The following is a 25,297-nucleotide window of genomic DNA, read 5'->3' on the forward strand; positions in this document are numbered from 1 at the left end:
CACGAGAAACGAGATGAGAGCCCCATCTTTCGAAGTTTCTGGTTCGCCGCCAAGCCCTTCTGTGACTTCCATCCGTGCCCACACGGGCCCAGCTGTCGGGCACGTCTGTCTGAGGTCATGGCTGCCGTGGAGAGAAGGAGATGTCCGTCAGTCAACCGCCCCGGGGGTTTCGCGAAGACGGACGACAGGGACGTCCGTGGCGACGTTGCCGATTAATTCTGGTACCATTGCCCTGGATCGCACACACGCGCAAGGCAGTGGCACTAACTAGCCGGTTTAACTCCTTTTGTGAATATGCAGCCGTTCGGAAAACGCACCCACCAACAAACTTTCCCATGCCGTCTCTCCCTTGCGTGAGCGGCCGCAGACCTTACCCACACGCATCAGCCACACGTCCTCCCTCGGCACATTTTTTTGGTCAAACACAAATGAAAGTGACCAGGCGAATGGCCTGGCACAATGCCTGCGCACAAGACAAACTGCGTGCGTAGAACAGACAATCCGACCTTGACTCGGTTGCTGACTGCACAGTCGCTTGCCAAGCAGCAGCGTACAAGTCAAATTAGGCCCGGCGGAGTGGCCCGCTTCGCCCCCAAAAGTCGAGCAAAATGGCCGCTGGGCAAGGAAGAAGCAAACAAGATAGGAAGAGATGGGCAGATGGGCGGCAGGACCAAACACCCAACACCAACCTTGATTTCCATGCTTTTGCTTTTTCCGAGGCTCTTGCCGCAACGGCTCATTTTGTTTTTGTTTTTGGCCTGCTTTGTCTCCTTGCTGCCTGCCTGCCTGCCTGTCTTGCCCTGGGGCTGTCTTTGCCAACGCACACGCCCCAAGCTTGCCCCTCCCTTTTTTCTTCTCCACACGCGCGTGCCTGTCGAAACCGGTGAAGGTAATGGAGGGTGTGGCGTTTCTCCAAAGCAATGTGACACCCCAAAACGATCGTCGAGCCGTCCCTGGACGCCTTTTGTGCCTCACTTGAGCCCGTATGCCGTATGTCCCTCATCGAGCTCGGAGCCAGATAATCGCCCGCTCTCACCTCCGAGCTGGTGCTCCGCAGCCGCCGAGTCGCATCGTGACTCTCGTCGTTGTCCTCACCGACTCAACAACGGCAACGACTAGCATCCTCGTGTCAGCAGAGAGTCATTTCGGTCCCGGATATCGCCCGTTCCGCTGCCTTACTTGAGCAGGCTTGTAGGCCGCTGCATATTGACCACCCTGTCCGCGCCTTGCCTATGAGCCAACCCACTGACTGCTCCTCCCCTGCTGTTTGGCCATCTCGATACCCACGTCCATCCGGCGTATTTACCCTAGCGGCATAACCCAATCGTTCCCGAAAGCATATCGCCAACGGGGGCCAGCCGCCAAGTCTTATTCAGAGTGTACCGAGCTTGCCTGCATTGCCCGTGCTAGATATGTATGCCCTGCATATGTACGGTGCAACCGGGACGGCACCGGCTGGGCTTCCCGTGCCAGTTTCAGAGAGAACTTTTGTGCGAGAGCTTGGTCAGTGTTTTGGCTTGAGGAGCCAATGCGCTTGTGAATATTGACAATGCGGAACGCCACAGCCATGTGATGTTTGTGAGCTCGCAATGACACCAGAACCCCCGGGCGATGGAGCTATGTGTTCGTTTGACCTCGGCAGCTGTTCCGCTGTGCTTTTGGCAAGCACGGCGACCCCGGAGACTAGACGGTGAGTCTGACAGTGATGGACTCTCGGGCCACGAGTGTGACAACAGCGTCATCGTTGCCAATCATCACCCTGCCCGCAGTCCCATGTATCAGTTCACGTCTGCCTCGTGTCAGCAAGCAGCCCTGGTACTCTATCCATCCATGAAAAGGGCAAATGAAGACATTTACTGTCTCCGAGCACTGTCTTTCGCGATCGATGCATCCGGAATGGCATGAATAATCAGCTGAACATGGCTCTGAGCCTCTCCCAGGGTACTTGCATATACCTGTCAAGAGCAGAGCGACTCAGCCACTCACCAACCTGGCGAACCTAGGCGAAGGGTCAGGTGTGTACTCCGCATAACGCCAACGACAATCAACAGAAGACCAGGGTCATGGTTCGCAGCCCGGTCCGCAGGTCTGACACCCTTGAAGACCGACATGGGAGCTGAACGCACAGGGCCAAACAGTCCGTGAGACATGGAGACGGCAGCAGAAGAGGCTCGTGGCACCCTGGTCGATCCAGAGTTGGTACTACCACCCATTTGTTCAGCTCGCAAAAGGTTCTGCTCTCAGGAAAATGATTCTACATCCACGACAACTGTGCGTGATTAGACGCGCAAGCCTCTGGGCACCTGACCAAGACAGGCAAGTTTCTTGGCCAGAGCAGCCCAGGACTTCTTGTGCGGTCAACGTCATACCATGCTAAACGCAGGCATCCTGCCAATGGTTTTCAGATAAGGGGCCGTTAACCGCCATGTTCACTTGGCACAGATTGAGTGGCGTTGCTACAATACGTGATTACCATAGTACGGTTGACTAGGATACGACTAAGGAAACCAAGTATACCGAGCACTGGACCGCAGATCACTCTACTGCGCTTCCTGGCGCGTGCTTGTGGCCCTTTGCTCTTGCAGATACATCCTTGAGGCACAAACACAACAATGAAGTCGTTCTGCAACGACGGCTCCTGTGGCCCGGCTCCTGCCGGCAACGGGCAAGCTAAAGCACAGCTGACAGGCTTGGCCTCCGCCCCCGGGACACCGGATGTAACATCCCCGAACCCTTGAGCGCAAGGATGGAGGGTGATAGTACTTTTCGTAATCTCGAGTATCTAGCCAAGACGTGGCCGTCAAATGCGTCTCGATACTCTCTGGTTGATCGACAGTGTGGAGCCACTTGTACTACGCAGGCAGATCCCGGAACTGTACCCGCGACGAGGCATGTGCCAGCACATTCTTGAGCCCCTTGCCATGTCCTGGCCTCAAGCTAAGTGCACTATCTGCTCAAGGCGGTGTACGAGGTCTTTGCTGAAAAGTCGGAAACGAAGCTGGCGAGGCGCGGCGTGGAATAACCGTTGTCAATGACTACAATTTGGGATCAGCATTCATCATTCCATGGTTGCTATGATGGCGTGTTTCGTCTGTGTTACCCTGGTCATATCATCCCCAAAACTAGCTAACCCATCCCAGACATCATCCTGGACTAGAGCCGTTACACAAGACTACGAAGGCAGCAAGGGGGGAACGGCAAATCCCACGCGGAAGCTAAGCCAACCTGAGCTACGCACAGCTTGGAAACTCTCAGGCTTGATTTTGAGTCAGATGATTCTCTTTGAGGTGGGATTCTCCGGCGCGCATGGAACGAATCGTACGAGTCGGTCGTCATCTTTCTCCGGCGAGTCTACCCTCTGCTGATATTCAGCCTATCGTATCATATGCCCCTTGGCATTGCCTACATTACCGAGTACGGGAATGGTGTCATTGTGGTAATGGCATTCACCTCTCCCAGCCAGTGCTATCCAGCGTCGCAATATTGCGGCACGAGGTAGATCCCCATAATCATGACGTATGGTAGTAGTGCACCTGGTGTGGTCTCTCGTCAATCTTGCGCTCTATCCCACATCTGCCGGAACCAACCACCAATCCCCCAACTGATATCTACGGAGCAAAACCCGCCCATGGAGATCTTTCCCCCTAGCTTGCACCAAGCCTGCTTGTGTGGCCCACTGCCTATTTTTGCTTTTTGTATATATGGAGTTCGTCCGTTTCCCATCACCCCATACCTGCCCAGCAGATCTGCGCGCGGCCCTAGCCGTACGCATGCATTAGGGTGCCAGCCAGTTGGTGCTGAACCCAACCGGCTTTACTGCTGTGACAGTGCAGAATGGCGCGGTCCAGGGCCAGCGGATAGCTCCCCGTGTCGCTGATGTCCGTGCCGAGCGGACAAGGGCATCCGGGCCCTGGCTGACTGCCTGGCCCATGCGCTGCCACTGACACTTTCAGGCCTCGGGCATTGGTTCCGTTCGAGAGCCTTGGGGCGCTCTGTCATGATTTGGTCCAGGCGGGCTCGGTTGGGCCGAAATGACCATTCACTCACTGGAAGCCCTGTCTGGCAAGCACATGTCTAGTGTTCTTCTCAACAGAGCACCTTGTCCTGCCCTGCCACAAGCACTTGATGAGTCAGCCTACAACTGTCTCGCAGTCTTCAGGGGACCTTTCAGCCTACATTGGGCCAGCTATGTCATCTGCAGAGGGCGTGCTTCGAGTGCTTCGAGCGGCAACACCTTGCCAGGCTACGGCGAGTGTTCTATAAACAGCGAGCTGCAGGAGGCAGCCCCCCTGCCAGAGCCAACAGAGGAACCCTTGGGCAGCCAGCCGCCCAGCCTTGCTCCCTGCGCCGCGTCCAGTTTCGGCCGACTGATCCCACTCTGCCGGGTTCCGCGCCCCCTGGGGGCTCGACGATCGCGCGGTTTCTGCCTAGGCTGCCTGTATTTACTGCAGTAGTGTCTGGTGTGACACCGAGAAGCCGTTTCCGTGGTGCCAATGTGACTTGGTGCCAATGTGACTTGATATTGGCCAACCTGACCGTAAACGCGCGGCATTCTCTGCAAAGATGCTAGGTAAAGGTCCTTGCTCGCCGGCATTCGGCCTGGAAAGGGGAACGATTGAGAGCCAGATGACAACAACAACAACAACAACGATGCGATGCGATGCGATGCTGACAGTGAATACCGTGTGCCATGGTCGACATGCACACGTTGCTCTTCGTGGTTCCTTGAAGCGAATCCCATCACGCTGAGCCTGCCTTCCGTGCCGATGCGGTACTTTTGAGTCACGACATGCAAGTCAGCTGCGACCGCGAAGAGGGACCCCCGGTCGTGTCTCCGGGGGCAGGCGAGCAAGAACGCAGACAATCACACCTTTGTTGGCTGTTGCCCCGGCGAGCTGCAGCCAGTAGCGCCAACATGGCCTCTGTTGGCTTGGCCCCGGTGCCGAATCTTGCCCAAGTACCGATGCCATCTGGCGTGTCGGACAGGCACAGTGCACTGAAGGCACAGGCTAGCTAGTCATGAAACGACTAGGTCCAGCAAACAACCTGACAGGGGCAACGGTCATGCCCAATTGTGCAGTGCCATCGCATCCAATGTGCCTAAACGAGTAAATGCAGTAGTAGCGTCTGGGGATGCCCGTCATGGCGCGCGGGAGACGTTCCATCGTGGACGTGCAGAGAGAGACGGATGCAGAGTGCGACCTTAAGGTAATTAATTAACTACCTAATAGCTCTCTTAGCTCAACTGCAACCAACAGCGGTCTCCACTCGGGCTCCTCCTAATAGTGCACTGCGCCTCTGAAGCCGGCCCGTGATTCTGCAATGAACAAACATGACTGCATAATGAGTGGCATTGGGAGAGCTCTTCATCCCACCCCCGGCCCCCAGCACAGCAGGCACTGAGCGGACCCGCGTGCACGAGACTGTGGGCTGCCAGGCTGGCCTTTGCCAATGCGCCCATGACGCAATCATGGGGCCGAGCATGATTCCAAAGCCCTTGTCCATGATCCCGCGACCGGTGAGGGCATATATATCGCCATTGCGGATGGGCAAGTGCAAACTGACGTGGCTCGGGAACCTCGAAACAAGCTAAGGCAAGGGCGCACAGCCTGGGCTTCGTGTAGTCCTCCGCCTGCAGGCCCGTGACAATGCGTCGGGCCAAGGGGCGCTGTGCAACCCGGGGGGGGGGGGGCTTTTGCCGCTCGCGATCTTTTTTTGTTTTCGGGGAAAAAGTCACGCGGCTGATGCTGACCGGTTCGCGGGGTGCGCAACGCAGAGGTCATCTGACGCAGCGTTGCATTGGGGTCTGCTGCTGCCCGGGCCCGAGAGCAGAGACGGAGACAGCGCCATGTGTGAGAGTGCCAGCGGTAAACCGCAAATGCAAGCGGTGAGAGAGGGGAAAGATGTGGAGGGTGTGGAAAATACCCAAAGCAGCCACCCTGTTGAACAGGGCTATCAGCTTGTTGTTCTACACACCACACACACATAAGCCAACGTGGCAGCGTGAGAGCGGGAATGGGGCGGCCCGGTAACGCAAATCTTGACTAGAGGTGTGGGCTTGCTGACCATAGTCTCTACAGCACTTGGGAGTTTGCCCGGCCAATAGAGCTCGTCTCTTGCTCTGTCCGAGCCGAGCCGAAGACAGCTACGATCATAAGCCCGCCTTTGCCGTCGCTTTCCGCACTCATGTTCGAACTTTGAAGTGGCGAGTCTGGTGGATCGTATAGTCTTGCCAGGATCACCACTCAGACACGATTCATTCTGCTCGCGCAAAGTCTCATCGACTACATCTCCCAAGCGGTTTTTTTATATTGTGCGAGTGTCAAGTCCATAGAAATATTGCTTTACTACATGCTTAATGAGGTGAAGGGCGAAAAGTCCGTCTTTACGAACTTTGTGAAAGACCACTGTAGGCCACCCCTCCCGGCCGTCCACCCTTTCCAGTGAGCGCCATGTGGTCGAAGGATGAAGGCTGAAGGAAGTAAAAGACCATGGGAATATAGCCTCACATGCAGAGAACGACGAGCTGGAACAAAAGCTTTCCCAGTCTGTCAAGCCACAAGGAATTTGCTTCAACAGCTATGGAGACTATTCAGAACAACGGTTGCAGAATTAGTGACCTGCATTGGCAAGCAAACGCACACGACAAATGCTGCGTCGGTAAGGTGCCTCCTTCTTGATGACCTGCCAATACATCAGCGGAAGCAGTCCTGCGCCTGGAGAGCACCGGGTAAAGACATATCTGTTGTTGGTTGCCAGCACTGTATGCAGTGCTTTTTCTACCTGTGCCTCTGGCTACCGGCGGCGTTGACAGCGAGACTCTGCGGGCACCCGCAGCAGCGAGGAGCATCAAACTCGCGGTCATGAGCACATGACCTCGAGCAGCAGCGGTGTGCCGTCTGACCGGCAGCGGCTGTGGCGCCTTTGCAACTGCACCCCCCCTCCATTACCTCCTCTCACGGCCACCGCCAACAACAACACCACCACCACCACCATTGGCAACTCTGCAGCCTCCGATTGAGCCTCGACGTCGCATCGAGGAAGCTTGTTGCTGGCGGCCGGCATCCTCAGCCCAGCTGTCCAAGGGCCGCAAGCATGCTGCCACGTCGTCAATACATCCCGGCTGCGGGGCCGACGCAGTCCATCGCCCACGACCCCGGCGACGACGATGTGCTTGACCTCACGGGCGATGAAATCCAGGCAGGCGTTGAGCGGCGGCTTCGTGAGCACCGCCAAAGGCTCAGCCAGCACAATGTGCCCGTCATCAGCATCGACGAGGACGCCGAGGCGAGCCTCGAGCAGCCAGAAAGCGCAGCTGAGATCTAGGACATCTCTGCTACCAACGCCACAACCGGCTCACCATCATCTCACAACGACCAGAGCGCCGACGAGTCTGACTTGCTCCGCTTCCGAAGCATAATCTACAAGCAGAAGCGGCATGGCGATACCCTGCTTCTGAGTTACCCGATCCAGAACCACGAGACCGTCTCGGCTGGCAACGTTGTCGAGCTGACCTGCCAGATCTCGTCATTCAAGCTGAACTTCCTCTTGGTTCAGCATGTCATACGCACTCAGTTTGGCGGTGTCCTCGTGGCAGGCACTCCGATTGGCCGGTCTCGCGTGATGAGAAGCTGGCTGCCTCCCAAGCCGCACGAGGCATGCTTAGTCTTCGAGACAGTTGATGGCCTCACTGCCACGACTGAGCAACAGGCACTCGTTGAGGTGCCCATAGATGAAGTCAAACGACGCCAGCGTGTCATTTTCACCAACGCGTCATATCCTAGCTTCCGTCAAGAGGCATTGCAGTCCAACGCTTTGATATGCCGCTGGACTTGTACCCTGAAGTACCCCAAGGCCACGGGACACGCGGGGACCAGGCAACAAGCGCGAGAAACTGTCCTGCAGACTATCGACCCATCACAAGCCTCCACCGGATACGCAGTCTCCAACAACAAGCGGCGCAGGGATTGGCGGGGCATTGAGAGCATTCGTGGAGGCACACACCGGCCCGTACCGACGAAGGATGGCATCGCAGTTGTCATACTTGACGACGACGACGACCATGCTATGAGCGCCACTTCTGACAGTGAGAGCTCAGCCAACGTATGGTCCCACAGTATCCCTGGCCAGATGTACACCTTTGGCGACATGTTCTGCGGCGCAGGTGGCACTTCCTGCGGCGCCCAGGCCGCTGGCTTTCATGTCCAGCTCGGTTGCGATGCGGATAGCATGGCTTGTGCCACATACAGGATGAATTATCCTCAGGCCAAGCTCTATCACGCCAATGTCGCCAATCTGATCACTTCCGCTCGGCGACATCGGGTAGACGTCCTACACCTTTCGCCCCCTTGCCAATTTTTCTCTCCAGCTCACACAAAACCTGGCCAGAACGACGATATGAACACGGCAGCGCTTTTCGCCTGCAGTGACTTGGTCAACAAGATCAGGCCCCGCATCTTCACTCTAGAGCAGACCTTCGGAATCACCCACGGTGGGCACGAAATGTACATGGCTAGTTTGATTCGTGGCTTTACGGAGCACGGGTACTCTATACGCTGGGGTGTGGTCCAACTGCTTGGCTGGGGCACATGTGCGCAACGCAGGCGACTCATCATCATCGGGTCCTGCCCAGGCGAAGCTCTGCCAACGTTGCCCGCCCCCACACACGCGGCATCAGCGGTTCGAGGTCGACAGCAGCGATTCATAACTGTCGCGGACGCCCTCTGTCGGCCCCCTCCCGTCATGACAGCATTGCACGACCCGCATCACGAGCCACGAGGGATGCGCAGACTGAACCTTGCCCCCTGGAACCCAAACCAGTTCCTGTCGAAGACGATCACAACGGGCGGCACCCAGGGAAACGACTGCCACTTTAGTGGCACTCGCAAGTTCACACCTCGAGAGATTGCGGTCCTTCAGGGCTTTCCGTGGACGTACAAGTTCAGCCCCAAAGGTGTAGTCAAACAAGCCGGAAATGCATTTCCACCCACAGCTGTCAAGACGCTGTACGATCATATTCGGAAGTGGCTTCTTAGAGTTGACAGGATTCATCCCTCACCCGCTCCAATTAGGAGTGAACAGCCCATCTCTACAGGTACATGACCTTGCCCGGGTCGCACGCCTTGCCGCAGATCATCGTGCTTGATGATGATGATGAGGAAGCTCATGTTCACCATAGCGATGACGAGGTTATTATCACCGATGCCTGGGGCCGCGAAGCAAATGGCGGCAGAAGCAGCAGCTGTATCAGCAGTGACGATGATGATGTGATCATGGTCGAGGACGATGATGAGGACCGTCTTTTCTCGCCTGTTGATGATCTTTCACGTGAGAGTTCACTCACTTTACCGGAACTTGACCAGGACGAAGAGCCAACACTGCGTACTGGCTTTGTAGTGCACCAGCTGAGTGACGGACATGACGACCTTGATATGGATGTTGTTGAGATTAGCACTTTACGTGCTACCCATACTACATAGCTAGGGACGTTAGGGCTTTGACCATTGTGTGACCATGTGGAGCACCGGACAAGCGACTTGATTCGGGACCAAAGAAGAGTTTGAGGGAACTACCCCGTGAGATATCCCGACAATCCCTATTCTGTTGGTGTAGGATAGTTCAGGATTCCAGTAATACAAGAGAAACTGCTGTTGGTAACGCCAAATTCCGTTGGTACATGCCGCCAATTGGTGGCTCATGTGTAAGATGCTTATCTGAACCAGGGTCCTTGATTCTTTGAGTTCTGACGCGACATTTCCAGCACTCTTTCAGTGACTTCACACCGCGTCCCTCTTGTAACCCTGTGCGTGCCAAGTCATGGCCAGATCTTGCATGCTCTCGAGCATTCGCAGGTGCTTATCGCCATACGTCTTCTCACGTAGGTCCATCAGTTCCAGCTCGAGCTTCTCTGCCGGCTCGATGTTGTCTTGGATCCCAGTAAGCGATGGCTAGTTAGAGTGTCCATAGTAGCAACGGTGTTGGGGATGGGCGTGAAAAAGCAGCTTCGGGCGGCGGTGCGCGTACCCTCTCCGTTCCCTCCGCTCCCTCCCTCCCATTAAAAGTTCTTCCACCGTTTCCCCATTCCTCCAAGGCGAGTTTATACAAATACTCAAAAGTACACAATTGTCGGCACCACAATCGTACAGGACAAGCCCGTGTCGCTCCCATCCCCCGAAGACAGGAACATCTTGCCCTCGCAGTCGAGAATATTAACCCTGCCCCCTTCGCCGTGCAGCGAGAACGCGCCCGTGTCGGCGTCCCTGCACGCGAACATGTGCCGGGCAGTCCCCACCCTGACGGCAGTAGCGGCAATATCACGACTGGTCATGCGTGGACGGACGGACTGGGTCTGCTGCTGCCCCGGCGGCGGCAAGTCAAAGACGGCCACTACCGGGTACACCCTGAAGCCGCCGGTGCTCTGGAATACGCCAGCTGGGCCAGCGAGCGTTGGGAGATTAAAGCTGCTGACTAAACGCGGTGCCTGCAGGTCTACCCAGACCAGCCGGCGCGTGATGGTGCTCATATCTTCCCAGTGTAGCTCGAGCCAGCGGAACATGCCGGCGTTCGCGCTGAGTATGCGGAGGGCAAAGGGCGCGTATTTCAAAGTGCACCGCTTGGTCACCACAGTAGCGGGTGGCAGGGCGGTCGCAGTCAGAGTCTGCGTCGTGGTGGTCGTGCTTGTCGCAGTGGTCAGGTCCGTCTGGGTCGTCGACGTGGTGGCTGTGGCAGACGACACGTCGAGCGAAATGGACGTGACTGTGGTCCACGTGGTGGTTGCCGAGGTTGTCAACGCAGGCCCAGTCTCGGTGACGGTTGTGGTAATGGTTGTGGTTGAGCTCGAGATGCCCAACCGGCCGCAGGCGGACGCATACGCGTCCCAGCCGGTACACGCGGCTGCCGCATAGGCGGGAATGGTCCCCGCTCGAGCATGCACTCCTCTTTTCAGCACCAAGACGCTTGTGTGCTGCAGTGATGTGGTCGTGGTTGGCTGCCCAACCGTGACGGTCTCCGTCGTCAGATCGGTGCTCAAGGACGTAACGACGTCAGCCACAAAGGCCGTGCTAGTGACTGTGATGGTATGAAGAGAAATCTCCGTGGTTGCCGGTCTCGTCGTGGGATGAACTTCGACGGCAGTGTTTTCCACGCTCTCAATGATCGTGGTGGTTAGAGTCTCAGTGACGGTGCTGGCTCTATTAATAAGCTACAACTCAGTTGTTCTTGCTCCCTCCGGGGGAGAGAAAGGGACAGCTCTACCCAGTCGTGATTGTTGTATCAAACAAAGATGCCGAACAGTCTGTTGAGGCAATCTGGCCCTGCGACTCAAGTGCTATGATTCATGCATATTCAGGACATGTTTTGCAACAGGAGAACAGCGCGAAGTCAAATCAAGGCGTTGACATACCTTGGAGACAGTAGTCCTCATCAACGGGGATGCTAGACGTGACTGGATACTTTGTCGTGGAACTGGAGTTACGTAGCTCAAAGTTGTGCTCGTGATAGTCGTAGAGCCAGCATCGGAGCTCTGGGCCGGGTTGCTGCTCCCCGTAGCATAGGTTGTCGTGCTCGAGGTAGAAGTGAATGTTGACAACACTGTCGAGGTCGCGTATGCCGTCAGCGACGACGATGCTCGTGTGCATGGCTTGGCATGGCCGAGCACGGCAAATGCCGCTACTAAGATGTGGCCGGACTTCACCATTTTCAACTCATGGGAGAGGCGATCACGACAGCAAAAGAAGCCCGTCTATAAAGAGTGACGACGAGGAACCACAGACCTGGCTTTCTGCCTGGGTCATTATGTGTCTTGTATAGCTGGCGTGCGATTGGTGTGGATACTCACAGCCAGCTCTTCAGCAATAGTGCCAGCGCTTTGACGGGACTAAAGACCCTGCCAAGACCAGTGGTGCCAAGATCAGGGGCAAGGAGACAACTAATCTCATGTCAAGAAGTTTATCCAGCGCTCGTTTCCAGGGACCATTGGAGATGATAGGGCTAGGAGCGGTCTTCAGGCGCCTGTTCTCACCGATTGAGCCCGTACCGCTCACTTGGCCTCTTCCCCAGTCGATGCTACGGTGCAAGATACTCGTTTCTCAAGCAAAAACGTCAAATCAACCCTAGCTTCCGACGGAACGCAGCCACCAGATGCGACTATTTCAAAGCACGCTACAGTAGCTGAAAATAGTTAGCCTAGTTAATTCAGTGGCGCCCTGCCGTCAAAGGACTCGATCCTAGCGTTGCTTGCTGTTCGTACGGCGTTAACCAAGCTGAACAATGCAGTCGCACTCGGGGTTGCTGTACAGTTATGACAAATAGGCTGATACGTCACAGGGTCGAGTGTCGCTGATCAGCACTGGCCAGCGGGATAATCTGATATACTCGAGAAATCCAGATACTCTGGATCAGCAGAAATGCGCCTAGTTAACAATGTATTATGTTGGATGCAGGGACTTTACTGAAAGGTAGAACACCTGGTGAAACGAAATATGTTGCATGTTGAAAGTCTGATTGCGGAGATCGATCCTCGTGCATAACAAGACAGAGTCAAGCCGGCCTGACGAGAGCCGTTGCGGATTTCCCGTTCTACCCTGCCTGACAGGCTCCATATATCTGCATTCCTCATTTACGCTATGTTTCTCAAACAAAGTGACCAGGTTTGGCATCGTCCAATAACGCCAGCTTTCCAGCATCGCCTGGCGCGAACGGGAACCTGCGCTCCAACTCCCTAATCAGCTGAACATGCTGCTCGCTCCTCGGCATAACCCGACACTCGAAATCCGTCGGGTGCGCCAGGACTCCAGGCTTGATGGAAACATGGTCCAAAGCCTCGACGCCGACCTCGTGCCCATCGCTGCCCAGTACTCTACTCATCCTAAACACAGCCAGCATCTGTGCCATATTTAAATACAGACTCGCCTCCGCGAAGAACCGGCCCGGGCATACCCTCCTGCCAAACCCAAACGCCTCATCCCTCGGGTCCGGCTCGAGCCGCGACTCCAGGAACCTCTTTGGCTCAAACTCGTGCGGGCGGGCGTACACGGCAGGATCGCGCAGCATGCAGAACACATTCGGCAGGATCACAGCCCCCTTGGGCATCCAGTAGTCCTTGTACTCGAACCCTTCCGTCACGGTGTGCGGGAATCCCATCGCCGCGACGGGCCACCAGCGCAGCGTCTCCTTGAGCAGGGCGTTGACATATGGCAGCTCCTCGCGGTCCTGGAAGCCCGGCAGGCGCGAGGACCCGACGACGCGGTCGATCTCGGCCTGCGCCCGGCTCTGGACGTGCGGGAACTTGATCATCGCGAACGTGAAGATGCGCATCGTCATGGCTGAGGTATCGGAGCCTGCGCCGAAGAGGGATGCCGCGGTCCAGATGATGGCATGTTCGTCTTCACGATCGAGGATTTCCTTACCAGACCTGTTGTCTTTGTCGCTGTTGATTTTGTCGTTACTGCGCTCGGACGAGACAGATGGGGAAGAGGAGAGCGTCTCGACAAGCTTAGACACGTACGACGACGGGCGCGTGCCTGGGCGCGAAGCCATCTGCGAGCGGACAAAGTTGTACGGAACGTAAGCCGAGGCTTGCGAGTTCTTGCGCCACTTGCGTGCCGATTGCTTGAACGAGGCACCAGGAAAGTTGTCAGGGAGATACTGCAGAGCCGGGATCAAGTCCACGGCCCAGAACATCGGGCTGGCCGCGAGCGAAAAGTCAAGAAGCGTCTGTTTGACCAGGGAGACGAGGGTATCGGGCTGGTCCGGCTGGATATTGTAGCCGTAAGTCATGCGGAGAATCATGGAGGTCGATGTGCTGTTTTTGCAGACACTGAGTAACAAGCACATTGGAGGCAGAGGAGGCGAGGATGACTTACGCGTCGTAGTGATCGTCCAGACGCCTAGGATCCTTGAGAACCCGCAAAAGCTGGCGCCCTACCTCGGCCTCCTGGACATCCTGGAACCGAGCCGAGGAGGTCTTGGTGCCGAGCTCCTGGTGCATCAGCCGACGATAGCGTCGAAAGATTGGGCCATCGCAAGTCAGACAGACGGCGATGAACTCGAAGCCGCACAGTTTGTTTGCCATGACCATCTCGGGCCGACCCGAGGTCCTCCGGGCGTTCTTGTCCAGCAGCTCGTGGGCGACCCGAGCATCGTGGACTAGGATTAGGGTCGCGCCGGCCACGGTCACGGAACTGATGGGTCCGTAGAGGTCTTTGTGCCTGCTCCAGTGCTCGTGCTCTGGGGTCCCTGGCGGCGGAAAGTCGCCGATGTTGCCCAGCAGAGGCCATGGTTTAGGGCCTGGGGGCAGCCCCTTGGTGTTCCTGGCCCTTTTCAGGCAGTACACGCCAAATGCTGCCAGGGAGGTACCCAAACACAACAGCCACTGCTTCATCCTGATATGGTTCTGCAAAACGAGAGCCGTGGTTGGAAGATGAGCTTTCCGACCTGGGGAGGCAAGAATGTCCAGACATTGCTTTGTCCAAAGTCCACTGCAGGTCATCCTTGATATAGGCCATATGTGCAAGTGCCCCGTGCTGTCAGCCAGAACACCCCGGCACGATCTGCTGAAACGCCTTCCAGATACGGCAGTCCTGACCAGGGTGGGCGATCAATGAATTGTTTGCTTCGGGTATGCTGACGACTCAGGGCCTCGGGCAACAAATTATCCGCATAAGTAGCGCCGAGATCTGCTCGGTGCCGTGTGCGATAGCTTGACTAGGCTGGCTTTGTTGCAGAATGTTTGCTTTGTCGTGGAGCGCGAGAACGCTATTGTGACCGAACAATTGGTGCGAATATTGACTGCAGGCAGGATTCCCCGCGACGCTAGACGACAGGGACTTTTGGTTCTAGCGAATAGTTCCGCCGCGTTTCCCAACGGCCAAGTACTGTAAAGCCTAGGGAGTAGTTCGCCAATCACCAAAAGTTCGTAGGTCTGTCGGTTAGGTACCATCTGAGCTTATCCCGGTACAGGCCACTATCCGCTCCTTGTGCTTCGGAACATACCCAGCCACTCAGCTGAGGATGCTCGTACGGATCTGGCCGTCATTGTCCAATCAGACTGCCACAGCTATGCGGCTCCAGCATCATCTGCACTTCTTCCACGCATGCCCGGGGACTGGGGTGAGTCGCTTTCCGCGACTGGGTGGGCCCCCCTTCCGCCGATGAAGATCAATGCTGCTTGCCGTTTGTGGCCAACCCTGACTGTGTGGACATGCTTTTTTGGCAGCTGACTTCAAAGACATCTCCTCCAGAACCGACGGCAGTCATAATTCACTCTGGCCACAACAACGCGCTATACAGTACCGCAGATGCCTCCCGGTCGGAATAAGAGTAGTAGATCATTTATTGTGCCCATAAGTGTATCGTCAAACAACAACGCTTGCTATGCCTGTCAGAAACGTGTCCCCCTTTACATCCATGCATACACGCTGATAAACACGCCTGCGAAGCCCACCCCCATCGCCGCGCCAGATACAAAACAGCGGCCAGCACCATTCTGGCCTCCACCACCACCACCGCCACCTCCTCCATCTGTCGGGGCTGGCGTCGGTGAAGACGTGGGCGACGGCGTCGGCGGAGCCCTGCCCTTGTCGCCGACCGCGAAACCCTTCTGTGCACCACCGAGGAACGTCGAGCCCAGCTCCGTCAGGCCGCCCTCGTCGTCAAAGAACGCAACGCCTACCCCTGTCCAGTTGTTTGCCTGCGCGGGGCGAAACGTGCCGAACCACGCATACTTGGCGATCCACGGCAGGTTGTCGAGGTATGGCAGCGTCTGGCTCATCATGGCGAGGTTGGCGTCCATCGGCGCCCCGGGGATGCCCAGTTCCCCCAGCCAGAACGGCAGCGCATTTGTATCGTCCCTGCCACTGCCACTACCACTACCACTACTACTACCACCACCACTTCCACTAGCTGCTGCGGCAGCGACGTACCCGGCCTCCGTGTACCACTTTCTCAGCTGGCCGAGCCACCCGGCAAGCCCGTCAAAGCCGCCGTACCAGTGTACGACGATGAAATCGGCAGGGCAGCCCTGCTTTGCGTCAATCTTGAAGCATGCGTCGTGGAACGCCATGAGCCAGTCGAATCCGCGCTGCGAGCCGGTCACGCTGGGGTGCGAGATGCGGAACCTCGAGCGCAGGGGCACGATGGAGCTGATGTATGCGGCCGCGGCCTCCTGGGGGCTGAGCTGGCTGCCGCCGTTGGCGGCGAGCTCGTCGGGCTCGTTGAAGCTGAAGAGGTGGGTCGAGGAGGCGTTGAGCTTGTCGAGGTCGGCAATGTCGGAGGCGAGCTTGCCCGTGCCGTGGATCGTCGGGACGAACTCGACATTGTCTCGGAAGCCCCAGGGGAAGACCTGGGCGGGGGGCCCCGGGCGAGGCGACCACGTGTAGTACCAGCCGACGGGGCCTCGGGCGGAGAGGAGGATGTCGTAGTCGGCGGCCGCAGTGTCGTTGTGGTACGAGACGCCGCGCTTCGAGGCGGGCAGCGAGCTCGATGATGGCGCCGGGAATGCTGCTGTTGTCGTCTGCTGCGCCGAGCCTGGCTGGATCAGACCCAGGAGGGGTGTCGCCACTGCAAGACTGGCGACGACAGCCCCCGCGGTGGACAAGAGGTTGCGCATTGTCCAGCGTCAGGGCATTGATTCAAATCGCAGCTGCAATAGAGGCGTGACGAGATGGAACGACCTGAAAGAAGACGGAAAGAATCGAGTAAACCAAGCAGAGACGAGAGGCGACGGGCAAAGAAAGACGTGTAGACGCGTGTGCCTGCAGGATTCAACCACCTCGTTTCATCCGAGATTGGTGCCAATCAGGCAGCCTTGTGAGGTGCTACTGCAAGGGCAACACCCCTGCTGGCACCGCCGAGATGCTGTTTCCTTGTTCTGGGCGCACCATACGGGCGGACGGTGCGGAGCCTAGGGCCGCACATCGAGACGATCGAGGATCACCACGGGATACTGCGGGCAGCCGCCTGGGAAGACGGCAGCAGGTGTTTTAACGTGCACTTCGGCCGGCCAGGTCACCATCAGGAGCAACTCGGCCCCGCATCTTTGTCCATGCCCGCGTCGCTGAATGATGAGGCATCTCGTCACCAGGCATACCACTAGATCCGGGGCAAGTGTTCATCACAATGACAGAGCGTGGACAGTAAACAAACACCTCGAAATGTGACCCAACGATATCGGCAAAGTCTAAAGTCGATCCCAAACAAACTTTAATGTAGCGCGGGGCTGCTGATCGGTGCCACCGCAGAACCCCAGACTAGAGCTAGAGGCCCGGGTCTCCCGGAGGAAAGCCTCCACAGCCCTGGCTCCAGCCTCTGCACAGGGCTCCAACGGCGCTACTGGAAGTTTGGCAGCATTTCTTCTCCCTAGCATAAAAGCAGGTACGGTTCGAGTCAACTACTTCTTCAACTGCACTACCCAACCCCGTCAAGCACGGTCATGATCAAAGCATTTCATTAACATTGAGTCTTCTATCCTCAGTACTCATGGACTGGTCGAAAACAGAGACAACGTTGGCCTACGCCATAACGCCAAAATTCCAAAGCATGCTGCCCACCAAATGAGCTCGTCGAGCTCGGGATCCCCGTTGCTCGGTGAATCGTGATATTGATACCACCAGAGAAAACGGCTCACCGAAAGAAGCAAGTAAATGTGTCGCCGTCTCCTGTCGCGGTGCTGCTGCCCGCGTCTTGGCCGTCGACATGTGAAAAAGGCGCGAAAATATGTCCACGAAAAGCTCGAAATATGCGATGCCAATGCCAACACGCCAAAGTGCGCGCACTGCAAGTAACCAAACACAACATAACCCAAAAAACAAGGCCCAGACCACCCGACCGACTAGTCGATAAGCCGCGCGGGCTTGTTCTCAATCGACTCGCGCTCGCTGACGGGCAACGTGTCATCGTCGTCGCTCTCGCCCTGCAGCGCAAAGGCCTCTGGGACGGGCGAGTACGGCGTCATCTCTGCCGCGGCAGGGACTGCAAGCACGGGGGCCACCATGGCCGCTGAAGCCAGACCGGCACCGGTGGTGGTACCACCTCCGCCCGCGGCCTTGTCCTTCCTGCCCACACCGAGCCAGTCGACCACCACGAGCCGGGCGAGCACGACAAAGTTGAGGTCCACGCTGCGCCAGAAGTAGTCCGCCATGGTCAGGCAGGCGATCTGCGTGACGACGTAGTAGAGCGCAAAGGCCCAGCCCGAAGACCAGCCCAGCGACTTCTCGGCATACGTCCAGAAGGGCCAGCCGATGGCCTGGGCCGCGGCGTTCTGCAGTAGGTAGAACGCATAGCTGATCTCTCCGAGGTACGAGAACGGCGCGATGGCCAGGGCGCGCTGCAGCAGGGGCAGCTGCTCGACGCCCCAGAGCAGGATGACGGAGCCGATGCCGCCGTACCACCAGATCCAGGCCGCGCTGGGCTCGGCGTGGTGGCCGACCCACGACTTGGGCAGCGTCCAGGACCAGAACATGTTGTACGGCCAGCCCTGGTCGGGATACTCCTCGGGCACGCTGCAGAACAGCAGGCCCACGGCCACGGCCAGGACGGCGAAGAAGGTGACGAGGTGCCGGTGCGGGCGGAGGCGGTCGGTCCGCAAGACGGAGGCGACGTCGTCGGCGATCGGGGCGAAGCGGCACTCGGCGACGAGGGAGCCTCCCAGGAAGGCAAAGACGTCCCAGCGGCGGTCGCAGTAGAAGCCCCAGACCATGACGGACAGGATGATGAGCTTGCGGGGGACGGCCGAGACGCGCGAGACGGACAGCGTCACGAGGAACAGCAGCAGGGAGAGGCGGTACTCGAAGCCGAGGGTCCAGGTCTGGCCGACGGGCACGGGCATGACATAGTCCCAGCGGTACGGGTTGAGGATGGGCACAATGTTGAGCCACACGGCGTACACCTGGCCAAAGACCGAGTCGGCCAGGGGCTTGTAGTTGTGCGCCCACCAGCAGTAGTACGTCTGCAGCGCCATCAGGAACACCACCACCAGCATGGGCCCAAACAGCCGGATCGCCCGCCGCAGCGTCGACGACGCCAGCGACGTCAGCATCTCGTCGCCGTAGCTCGCGGACCGGGGCCCCTTGGCGTTCATCTTGCGGGCCGGCGAGTACGCGAGCACGTAGCCCGACAGCGCAAAGAAGATGCACACCATGCCCTTGCCCGTGTGCACCGACCGAAACCAGGGCAGCTGCCAGAAGTGCTGGTTCGACGCGAGATCGGGCTCGTGGCTGCCGTACGGCCGGAAGATCCACGGCGCGTACGGGCCCATCACGAGGTGGTGGTTGAGCACGGCCCAACACGCCAGGCCGCGGATGCCGTTGAGATAGGTCGTCGCGTGCGTCGCCGGCAGCTTGCGATCTGTCAGGCCTAGTGGCGCCGCCAGGTAGAACGGCAGCAGGATCGACAAGTACTTGCGCAGACTGGGCGACCCGCATCCCAGGCGCCGCTTCTTGCTGTTCGCGGTGTGCCCAAAGTGCTCAACATCCTTCAGGTCTTCGTCCTCCGCGTCGTCGTCGTCATGGTCGTCGTCGGTTTGACGGCGGCCGGTAAGCGGCAGAGCAGCGAAGCGGTCCTCACGTTCCCGCCACGGCACTGCCGACTGGATTAACCTTGCGAGGCGGCTCATGATGGGCTGTGTCATGCCCTGACCGTAAATGTGCGTGTGTGTGCGTGTCGAACTCGCAAGCCACGCCTGGGTAGTGTGAAATGCGTACTATCGTCCCAAGCTGGTCGATTCGTGCTGTGCCGCTTCGTAAAGCGTGTGACAATGGTCGTGGAGAGCGTACAGACCTCCTCGTGCCCCGGTCTCGAGTCCCGAGGCTGCGCTGGCCGTCAACCGTACTCAAGAAGAAGCGATGGTTTGGGGCAGAAAGCAAACACGACCAAGAGGAAACTAAGCGGTCGAGAAGGAACGTCTGGAAAAGTCAAAGAAGCAACAGCCGCGAAAAAGAGAGGATCGACCCAAGGCGGGATAGGGCTAAGTTGAAAGCAGACAGAAATGTCAGCACGATCCTTCGGCCTCGGGTGCCAGAAAAAGACTCCGCCCCATATCGCAAAGCCAGGGGGGGCTTAACCAACACCCGCAACCCGGCCGCAAGCAGAAGGAGCGCGGCCCCCTGCTAACCCTGCTAGCAAATGACATAGGCTTGCCCTTGGCGGCTGGATCGCTAGTGGCTGTTACCTGGTTGGTCCAGGGGCAGAGCTGCCAGTTAGCCGGTCGAGCAGGGGTGGAGAGAGTGGGCTGAGGATACCCCTGAGTTCCCTGGGATGGCGGCAGGGAGCAGCAGCTCGCCCTCTAGGGACGTCTTTACAGCGCTGCTGCCTTGGCAGAGCGCCCTTGCGTCCTGCAAGAGAGAGCTCTCGCTCATTGTTCACTTATCAGTCAGTCTACAGCAAAGGAAGCCGACTGCACCAGCGCCAGAACGAGCTCCAGTCATCTACCCCAACTTCCATCACAGCTGCCCGAAAGGAGCTGATGATGTGACGGGAATCGAGCCCCGAGGTTCAGCTGAAGAGCTTCACGACGATCAGGGTTGGCACCATCTCCTCTGGATTGACGCGGGCTGCTGCCCCTGCGTCCTCCCCACCAGCGCCAATCCAGACTCGGCCTGGTCAGATTTAGGGTTATTCCTTGTCATGACAGGCACACTCGCCCGCCGCGGTAATTAAACACGGTACCATTGCGCACAAGAAAGCTTATCGGTCGTGCGCGAACACGGCTCACGCAATGGCACCGTTGGTGGCACCATCGACCAGCCCGCGTCAAAGCTCAAAAATCCTCATGACGTGCAGCTATCCTCGTGTCGCCCATCTGCCATGTGTATGGAGGGTGATGATCCCGTCCTGGTGTGCTCTCCGCCTGCTGAACAGACACGAGATGGGGACGAGAGCCAGGGAGCGCCAGGGGCGCCGCACGCGCATTGATTGTATGGCGTCCAGGGGTGGTGGAGGGGCACCGCCACGCCACAATGTGGCATGATCCAGTCGGCTTTGTTAATTTACTCTCGCGTTTTCAGCTGGCTACGGCTAGACTTGTCCCCTCGTGCAGAGCGCTCGACTCTAGCACTCGGGCTAGTCAATTATGACTCGGGGGACGCTTGTCGCATAGCGCGGAGACTTTAGGCCTGCTAGAGATAGTAGTTTACTTGCCAACAGCATGCACGATTCACACGTGGTCCCAGTGTCGGCGTGCCTGGCAGAGCAGCGCGCGAGAGACGAAGCTGTGGAACTCTGTGGCACGCAACAGGGACCACGACAAGACACATGACAACATCCTGCGTTATGCAGTACAGTAAGCCGCGTCCAACCTTAGAGTCAGCCAGGTGAGGCCATAATGGCCCACAGGTTCATCCACCCACAGACACACGAGCTGGTCAGCCGCGTGTGGGCCATCCGTCCAGGAGCCCGCCCGCCCGCCCGCTGGAGTGTTGATCCCATGCTCCACAAACGTCAAACTAACTGCTGGCATTTCAAGACCTGGCCTGCCGGTCTCAGCGCGCTTGAGCCTTGACATGGTCGCGCTTCTCTACGCAAAACACTCTTTCCTGCTTGGCCGGTCGCAAGACTTGCGATTCTAGTAGGTTTCCTTCCAGTTTCAAGGATCTGCCTGCGTCGTAATGTTTCGATGTGCGTATCAAGTCTTTTCGAAAGGTTCTTGCGCAGCCGCCAAAGGCAACGCGCTGGGAACCACTGTGCTGCGATGCGGCAACTCGCCTCAGGTTTAGTTCTTGGCTCGATGGACGACTGACACGGCGCGCACTACTGAAACTGCGGTTCTGCGGCAGAGATCCAGAAAACACGGCTTGGCTTGGTCGCCACGTCGTGTGCTGTGGCAGTGGCTGTCGTTGGCCACACATCCCAACAACGTGGCCCTGACCCATGAAGGTGATCGCCATCCGCAAGAGCACCGAGGCGGGCAGCAAGAGACACGCGCGAGCCATTTTGATGCCCGCAGAGACGTGACTGTCGCAGATGCCTCCCGAAACAAGCAGCCACTTGGCCCGTCCTTGGCTGACCTCACCCAGGACAGTTTCTACCCCGGCGGGCGGACGGCGTAGGGTCTGCAGGGGGCCGTGTGGCGGTGGAGAACAGCAAAGCCGCGCCCGCGCCGTGGCGCCGTGTATCCGGGCATCCACTGTTTCGAGACATGCACCTTGTCGCAAACATGGCCTTCGCCGATCGACGCTGCCGCCTGATCCGGATCGGCGCTGCCCTACGGCGCGGGCCATGAATAACGGGGCCTGGCAGGGCAGCTTAGGCTTGGTTTGAGTGTCACGGCAATCATTCTGGGCGGGAGCCCTCACTGCACGTATGAGCTTGTCGAGGGCATCTGCTCTCGCACTGCCCTGAGCTCGCCCTTCCGGATCCGGCCTCGTCGTGCTGCCCTCCCGCTCGAGACATTTCTCGAGACGGCCATCCAGCCTGTCTAACCACGCTTAGTACACGTAGGTGACCATCTCATTCTGTCTGGGCAACATGCGTAACGACTGTAACTGCGTGTGCTTGTTATTAGAAATAAAACTGCTATGGCGGGGCGGCAGTTCATTCTCACCCTCATTCTCAGTGCATCATCACAAATTGAGTGCGCTGAGCGTCTTTGCTTTGATTGCAGAGAGATAGTCTACATTATTCTACAACGGTCTGGGTTACATGTACCACAGTCAATGCCATGATTTTGCCAAATGATTCTTGCCACTTCTACATCAACACCCGGTCGTCCAGCACGCAGTCTTTGCTGCTGCATATCTAAAGTCACAGATGCAGTCCTCCTGCCATCAGCTCTGAGGCGCACAAAGAAATGTGCGCATTGTCTTGAGCCAGTGGGCATGGCATTGTCGAAAAGACCATTTCGGCACCGACGCGAAACACCGAGACACAGCCAGGCTCACTTCCACCTGCCAGAGGTGACCACCGAGGTCTCAGGCTCGGCAAGACACACACTAAAGCCGAGCGGTGCGTTTCACTCGGTGGATCCATATGGCATCGTTTGCTGCAAGTTGGCATGACTGATGATGCATGCCCGCTTTGCCAGTGCCAGGCTCTTGGGCACGCTGGGATGGGTTCAACGAACCACTGCTCACAATGCCTATGGACAATCAGACAAGATGCTTTGCAGGAAATATTTTGTGAATCTTCACGTAATAGTCTTATCACCACGAGCCAGCCCGTGCCAGACTTTGAGGTTCCGTGCAAGACCAATGCGGACTTGAGCGTTAGCAATGGCGCACGGCGCAGTCCTTCCTACGCCATGCGGGCTGACCACAGCGGCACGCTTGATGCTCGCCAGGCTCCCATCTCGGCTCGGACCTCTCCATACTTCCGGGTGCAAAACTAGGTATAGCGAACCGGAAGCGGCGCATGGGTGGCACTATATAGTATGCAAATGTGCGGTTGTGCCAGGGAGGACCAGAGACTTCGCTTGTCACTTATAGACAGAGACCGGGTTTAAATGCGCATCTTTCGCAGGCTTTCGGCTGTTGGTTTGGTTCAGGCTAGCGGCACAATTGGATGAGTCGTTGCCGGATGATCGTGTTACTTGTGATCTTCAGCGACTTGCCCCAGAACGGCCGACTTGTCGAGTGCGATTTTGGCGTAAGTCGATCGGTTGTTTGCCCTTGAATTTCGTCAAAGTCGGCACCGTCGGTTTTTCCAACGTGGCGAGTGTACGTGAACTTCCGCAACTCACTTCAAGTGTTGATTGCATGGCGCATGCAACTCTTGAATTGCAGTCCTTGATTGTCGCCATACAATTAAGGCCAGCTCCTGTCCAGTATTGCATACAGAAACCAACTCAAACAAGCAATTGATGCTGCTGCATATTGGAATACCCATCAAACTACCAGTTTAGCGACAACGGGTGTATTTTTATAACTTTCAGACCAGAATACAGACAACTCGAAACCCTAGACACAACATTGTGCTCGAATCCACACTGAGCGACTGGACGACAGTAACGCTCTCAAGCTGGACACTTTTCAAGGCTCAGTCTGCCCAGCGGTCTTGATATCATGCCGTGCTATGCTTGGTCATGAACGTTTGAAGCAGACTTACCCCTTTCGGACAACCAGGGGGAGGGCGGGCAGCTTCATCTGCCCGCCTGAGCCTCTCTTAGGTCCGCTGCGCCCATGTCACAGAGGGTCTCGTACGGGTGGTTAGCCGTACCGTGGCTAAAAATAATGCTAAACATACTGGTGCGCCACAATGCTGGCACCATATGCTCGAAGAGCCAGATTGAGGCTGGGCGCAAGGCGGAAAGACACGGCGTTCTCGTCACAAAGACCCACCAAGGTCACAAGCTTGGTATTGAGGTCTTGGGAGGTCTTTCTATGTTCAGGAATTAGATGACAATTCCCAGGCATCGCAACGGGCCATGCTGCCAGCTATTAAACCACTTTTACCTTGCACAGTCGAGAGTATCATGGCAGGACAAGCTCGTCTTTTGGTCGTGTCAAGATCTACACAAAAGTGTGGATGTGGCGTGGTCAGCGCACTTTGGCTTCATCCAGGCGCAGAGGATGATCCGGTTTGTCGACACAGCCACAAGCCCAGCCATCTGGGGATGAGGTCGCTATGATCCCACGAAAGCCTCACTCGTGCTGAAAAGTGGGATTGGCGAGAAAGAGCCCGTTGGTCACGATATGAGCTGTACTGCCCGGGCCAAGTTCGGCGAAGCGAAGCTCGCCTCCCAACGCTCGCTGCATAGGGGCCAACTTAGCATACTCTACTAAGCTCTCTGTTGTGAAAGGACGAGCCGATAATCGTTGCTGAAAATGGCACCGCAACCTGCAGATCCGAAGCACTATCAAGGCAAAGCACGCCACGCCCGAGATGGGCCAAGGGCATCCATCGATTCCACAGCGGTCTGCCATAGCTCTACGGCAGCTCCGCCCCGCCTCGCACTCGTCTTGCTAGGACTGACCAGTGCGGGTGCGAAAGGTCTTGGCATGTTCAAGGTAGAATTAAGGCGCATCGGTCCCGAGTCGCAAGGCTGAATTCGTTCCCCGGGGCATGCTGGTTTGTGTGGTCAGCGAGTCGCACTATCATCGTCTATGGTACCAATCACAAGCGACGCGGCTGTGGAGTCGGCGACCTTGCAGGTCGCTTCGGGTCGGGAGCTAGCTCGCCAGTCGTCTAACGTACCTATCACTAGCAATCACAGCTCGGACTCTGTGGACCTTCCTGCCGCGATCGGCAATGAGACTGACCCTGCCTCCGCAGCTTCTGGGTGCAGCCTAACGTCTTGTTGCTGCCAAGTTGAGGCAGCGGCGGCTTAGAGATCCTGGATGATCGGCATGCCTCATGCCCAGGATGGTCA

General features: G+C 57.4%; 7 protein-coding genes across 7 annotated transcripts; 1 reads left to right on the plus strand and 6 right to left on the minus strand.

Moving 5' to 3' along the window:
• Positions 1-1,683: 1,683 nt before the first annotated feature.
• Positions 1,684-2,213, minus strand: B0I36DRAFT_355576 (uncharacterized protein; the record flags this gene model as incomplete). The annotated part of the gene is made up of 2 exons (XM_046157452.1): positions 1,684-1,759; positions 1,987-2,213. The coding sequence occupies 2 exons, from the start codon at positions 2,211-2,213 to the stop codon at positions 1,684-1,686; spliced, it is 303 nt and encodes a 100-aa protein (XP_046005313.1).
• A 4,466-nt stretch (positions 2,214-6,679) lies between these two features.
• B0I36DRAFT_436366 (S-adenosyl-L-methionine-dependent methyltransferase) lies at positions 6,680-9,664 on the plus strand (the record flags this gene model as incomplete). The annotated part of the gene is made up of 3 exons (XM_046162818.1): positions 6,680-6,730; positions 7,327-9,005; positions 9,095-9,664. The coding sequence occupies 3 exons, from the start codon at positions 6,680-6,682 to the stop codon at positions 9,477-9,479; spliced, it is 2,115 nt and encodes a 704-aa protein (XP_046005314.1). The 3' UTR covers positions 9,480-9,664.
• A 444-nt stretch (positions 9,665-10,108) lies between these two features.
• B0I36DRAFT_355578 (uncharacterized protein) lies at positions 10,109-11,636 on the minus strand (the record flags this gene model as incomplete). The annotated part of the gene is made up of 3 exons (XM_046157453.1): positions 10,109-11,189; positions 11,254-11,326; positions 11,402-11,636. The coding sequence occupies 3 exons, from the start codon at positions 11,634-11,636 to the stop codon at positions 10,109-10,111; spliced, it is 1,389 nt and encodes a 462-aa protein (XP_046005315.1).
• An 859-nt stretch (positions 11,637-12,495) lies between these two features.
• On the minus strand, positions 12,496-14,463 carry B0I36DRAFT_49455 (cytochrome P450). Its single transcript, XM_046162966.1, has 2 exons — positions 13,863-14,463; positions 12,496-13,801 (listed from the first exon to the last, which is right to left on the minus strand). The coding sequence occupies exons 1-2, from the start codon at positions 14,378-14,380 to the stop codon at positions 12,631-12,633; spliced, it is 1,689 nt and encodes a 562-aa protein (XP_046005316.1). The 5' UTR covers positions 14,381-14,463; the 3' UTR covers positions 12,496-12,630.
• Positions 14,464-15,290: 827 nt separating this feature from the next.
• Positions 15,291-16,773, minus strand: B0I36DRAFT_338596 (glycosyl hydrolase catalytic core-domain-containing protein). Its single transcript, XM_046155783.1, has one exon. The coding sequence runs from the start codon at positions 16,604-16,606 to the stop codon at positions 15,398-15,400; it is 1,209 nt and encodes a 402-aa protein (XP_046005317.1). The 5' UTR covers positions 16,607-16,773; the 3' UTR covers positions 15,291-15,397.
• Positions 16,774-17,351: 578 nt separating this feature from the next.
• B0I36DRAFT_338597 (acyltransferase family-domain-containing protein) lies at positions 17,352-19,970 on the minus strand. Its single transcript, XM_046155784.1, has one exon. It carries the CDS (start codon positions 19,622-19,624, stop codon positions 17,828-17,830), a length of 1,797 nt encoding a protein of 598 aa, XP_046005318.1. The 5' UTR covers positions 19,625-19,970; the 3' UTR covers positions 17,352-17,827.
• Positions 19,971-21,473: 1,503 nt separating this feature from the next.
• Positions 21,474-22,465, minus strand: B0I36DRAFT_436370 (uncharacterized protein; the record flags this gene model as incomplete). The annotated part of the gene is made up of 1 exon (XM_046162819.1): positions 21,474-22,465. Exon 1 carries the CDS (start codon positions 22,209-22,211, stop codon positions 21,474-21,476), a length of 738 nt encoding a protein of 245 aa, XP_046005319.1. The 5' UTR covers positions 22,212-22,465.
• Positions 22,466-25,297: the final 2,832 nt, after the last annotated feature.

This window comes from Microdochium trichocladiopsis (assembly GCF_020744255.1).
Source record: "Microdochium trichocladiopsis strain MPI-CAGE-CH-0230 chromosome Unknown B0I36scaffold_13, whole genome shotgun sequence".
In the NCBI taxonomy this organism is placed as follows: Eukaryota; Fungi; Ascomycota; class Sordariomycetes; order Xylariales; family Microdochiaceae; genus Microdochium; species Microdochium trichocladiopsis.

Excerpts from the sequence above, each read along its gene's own strand:
- B0I36DRAFT_338596 (XM_046155783.1), bottom strand. The coding sequence starts at position 16,606 with ATGCGCAACCTCTTGTCCACCGCGGGGGCTGTCGTCGCCAGTCTTGCA.
- B0I36DRAFT_49455 (XM_046162966.1), bottom strand. The coding sequence starts at position 14,380 with ATGAAGCAGTGGCTGTTGTGTTTGGGTACCTCCCTGGCAGCATTTGGC. Across the intron at positions 13,802-13,862 it reads CTGGACGATCACTACGACGC|CACATCGACCTCCATGATTC; the intron begins GTAAGTCATCCT and ends CTGCAAAAACAG.
- B0I36DRAFT_338597 (XM_046155784.1), bottom strand. The coding sequence starts at position 19,624 with ATGACACAGCCCATCATGAGCCGCCTCGCAAGGTTAATCCAGTCGGCA.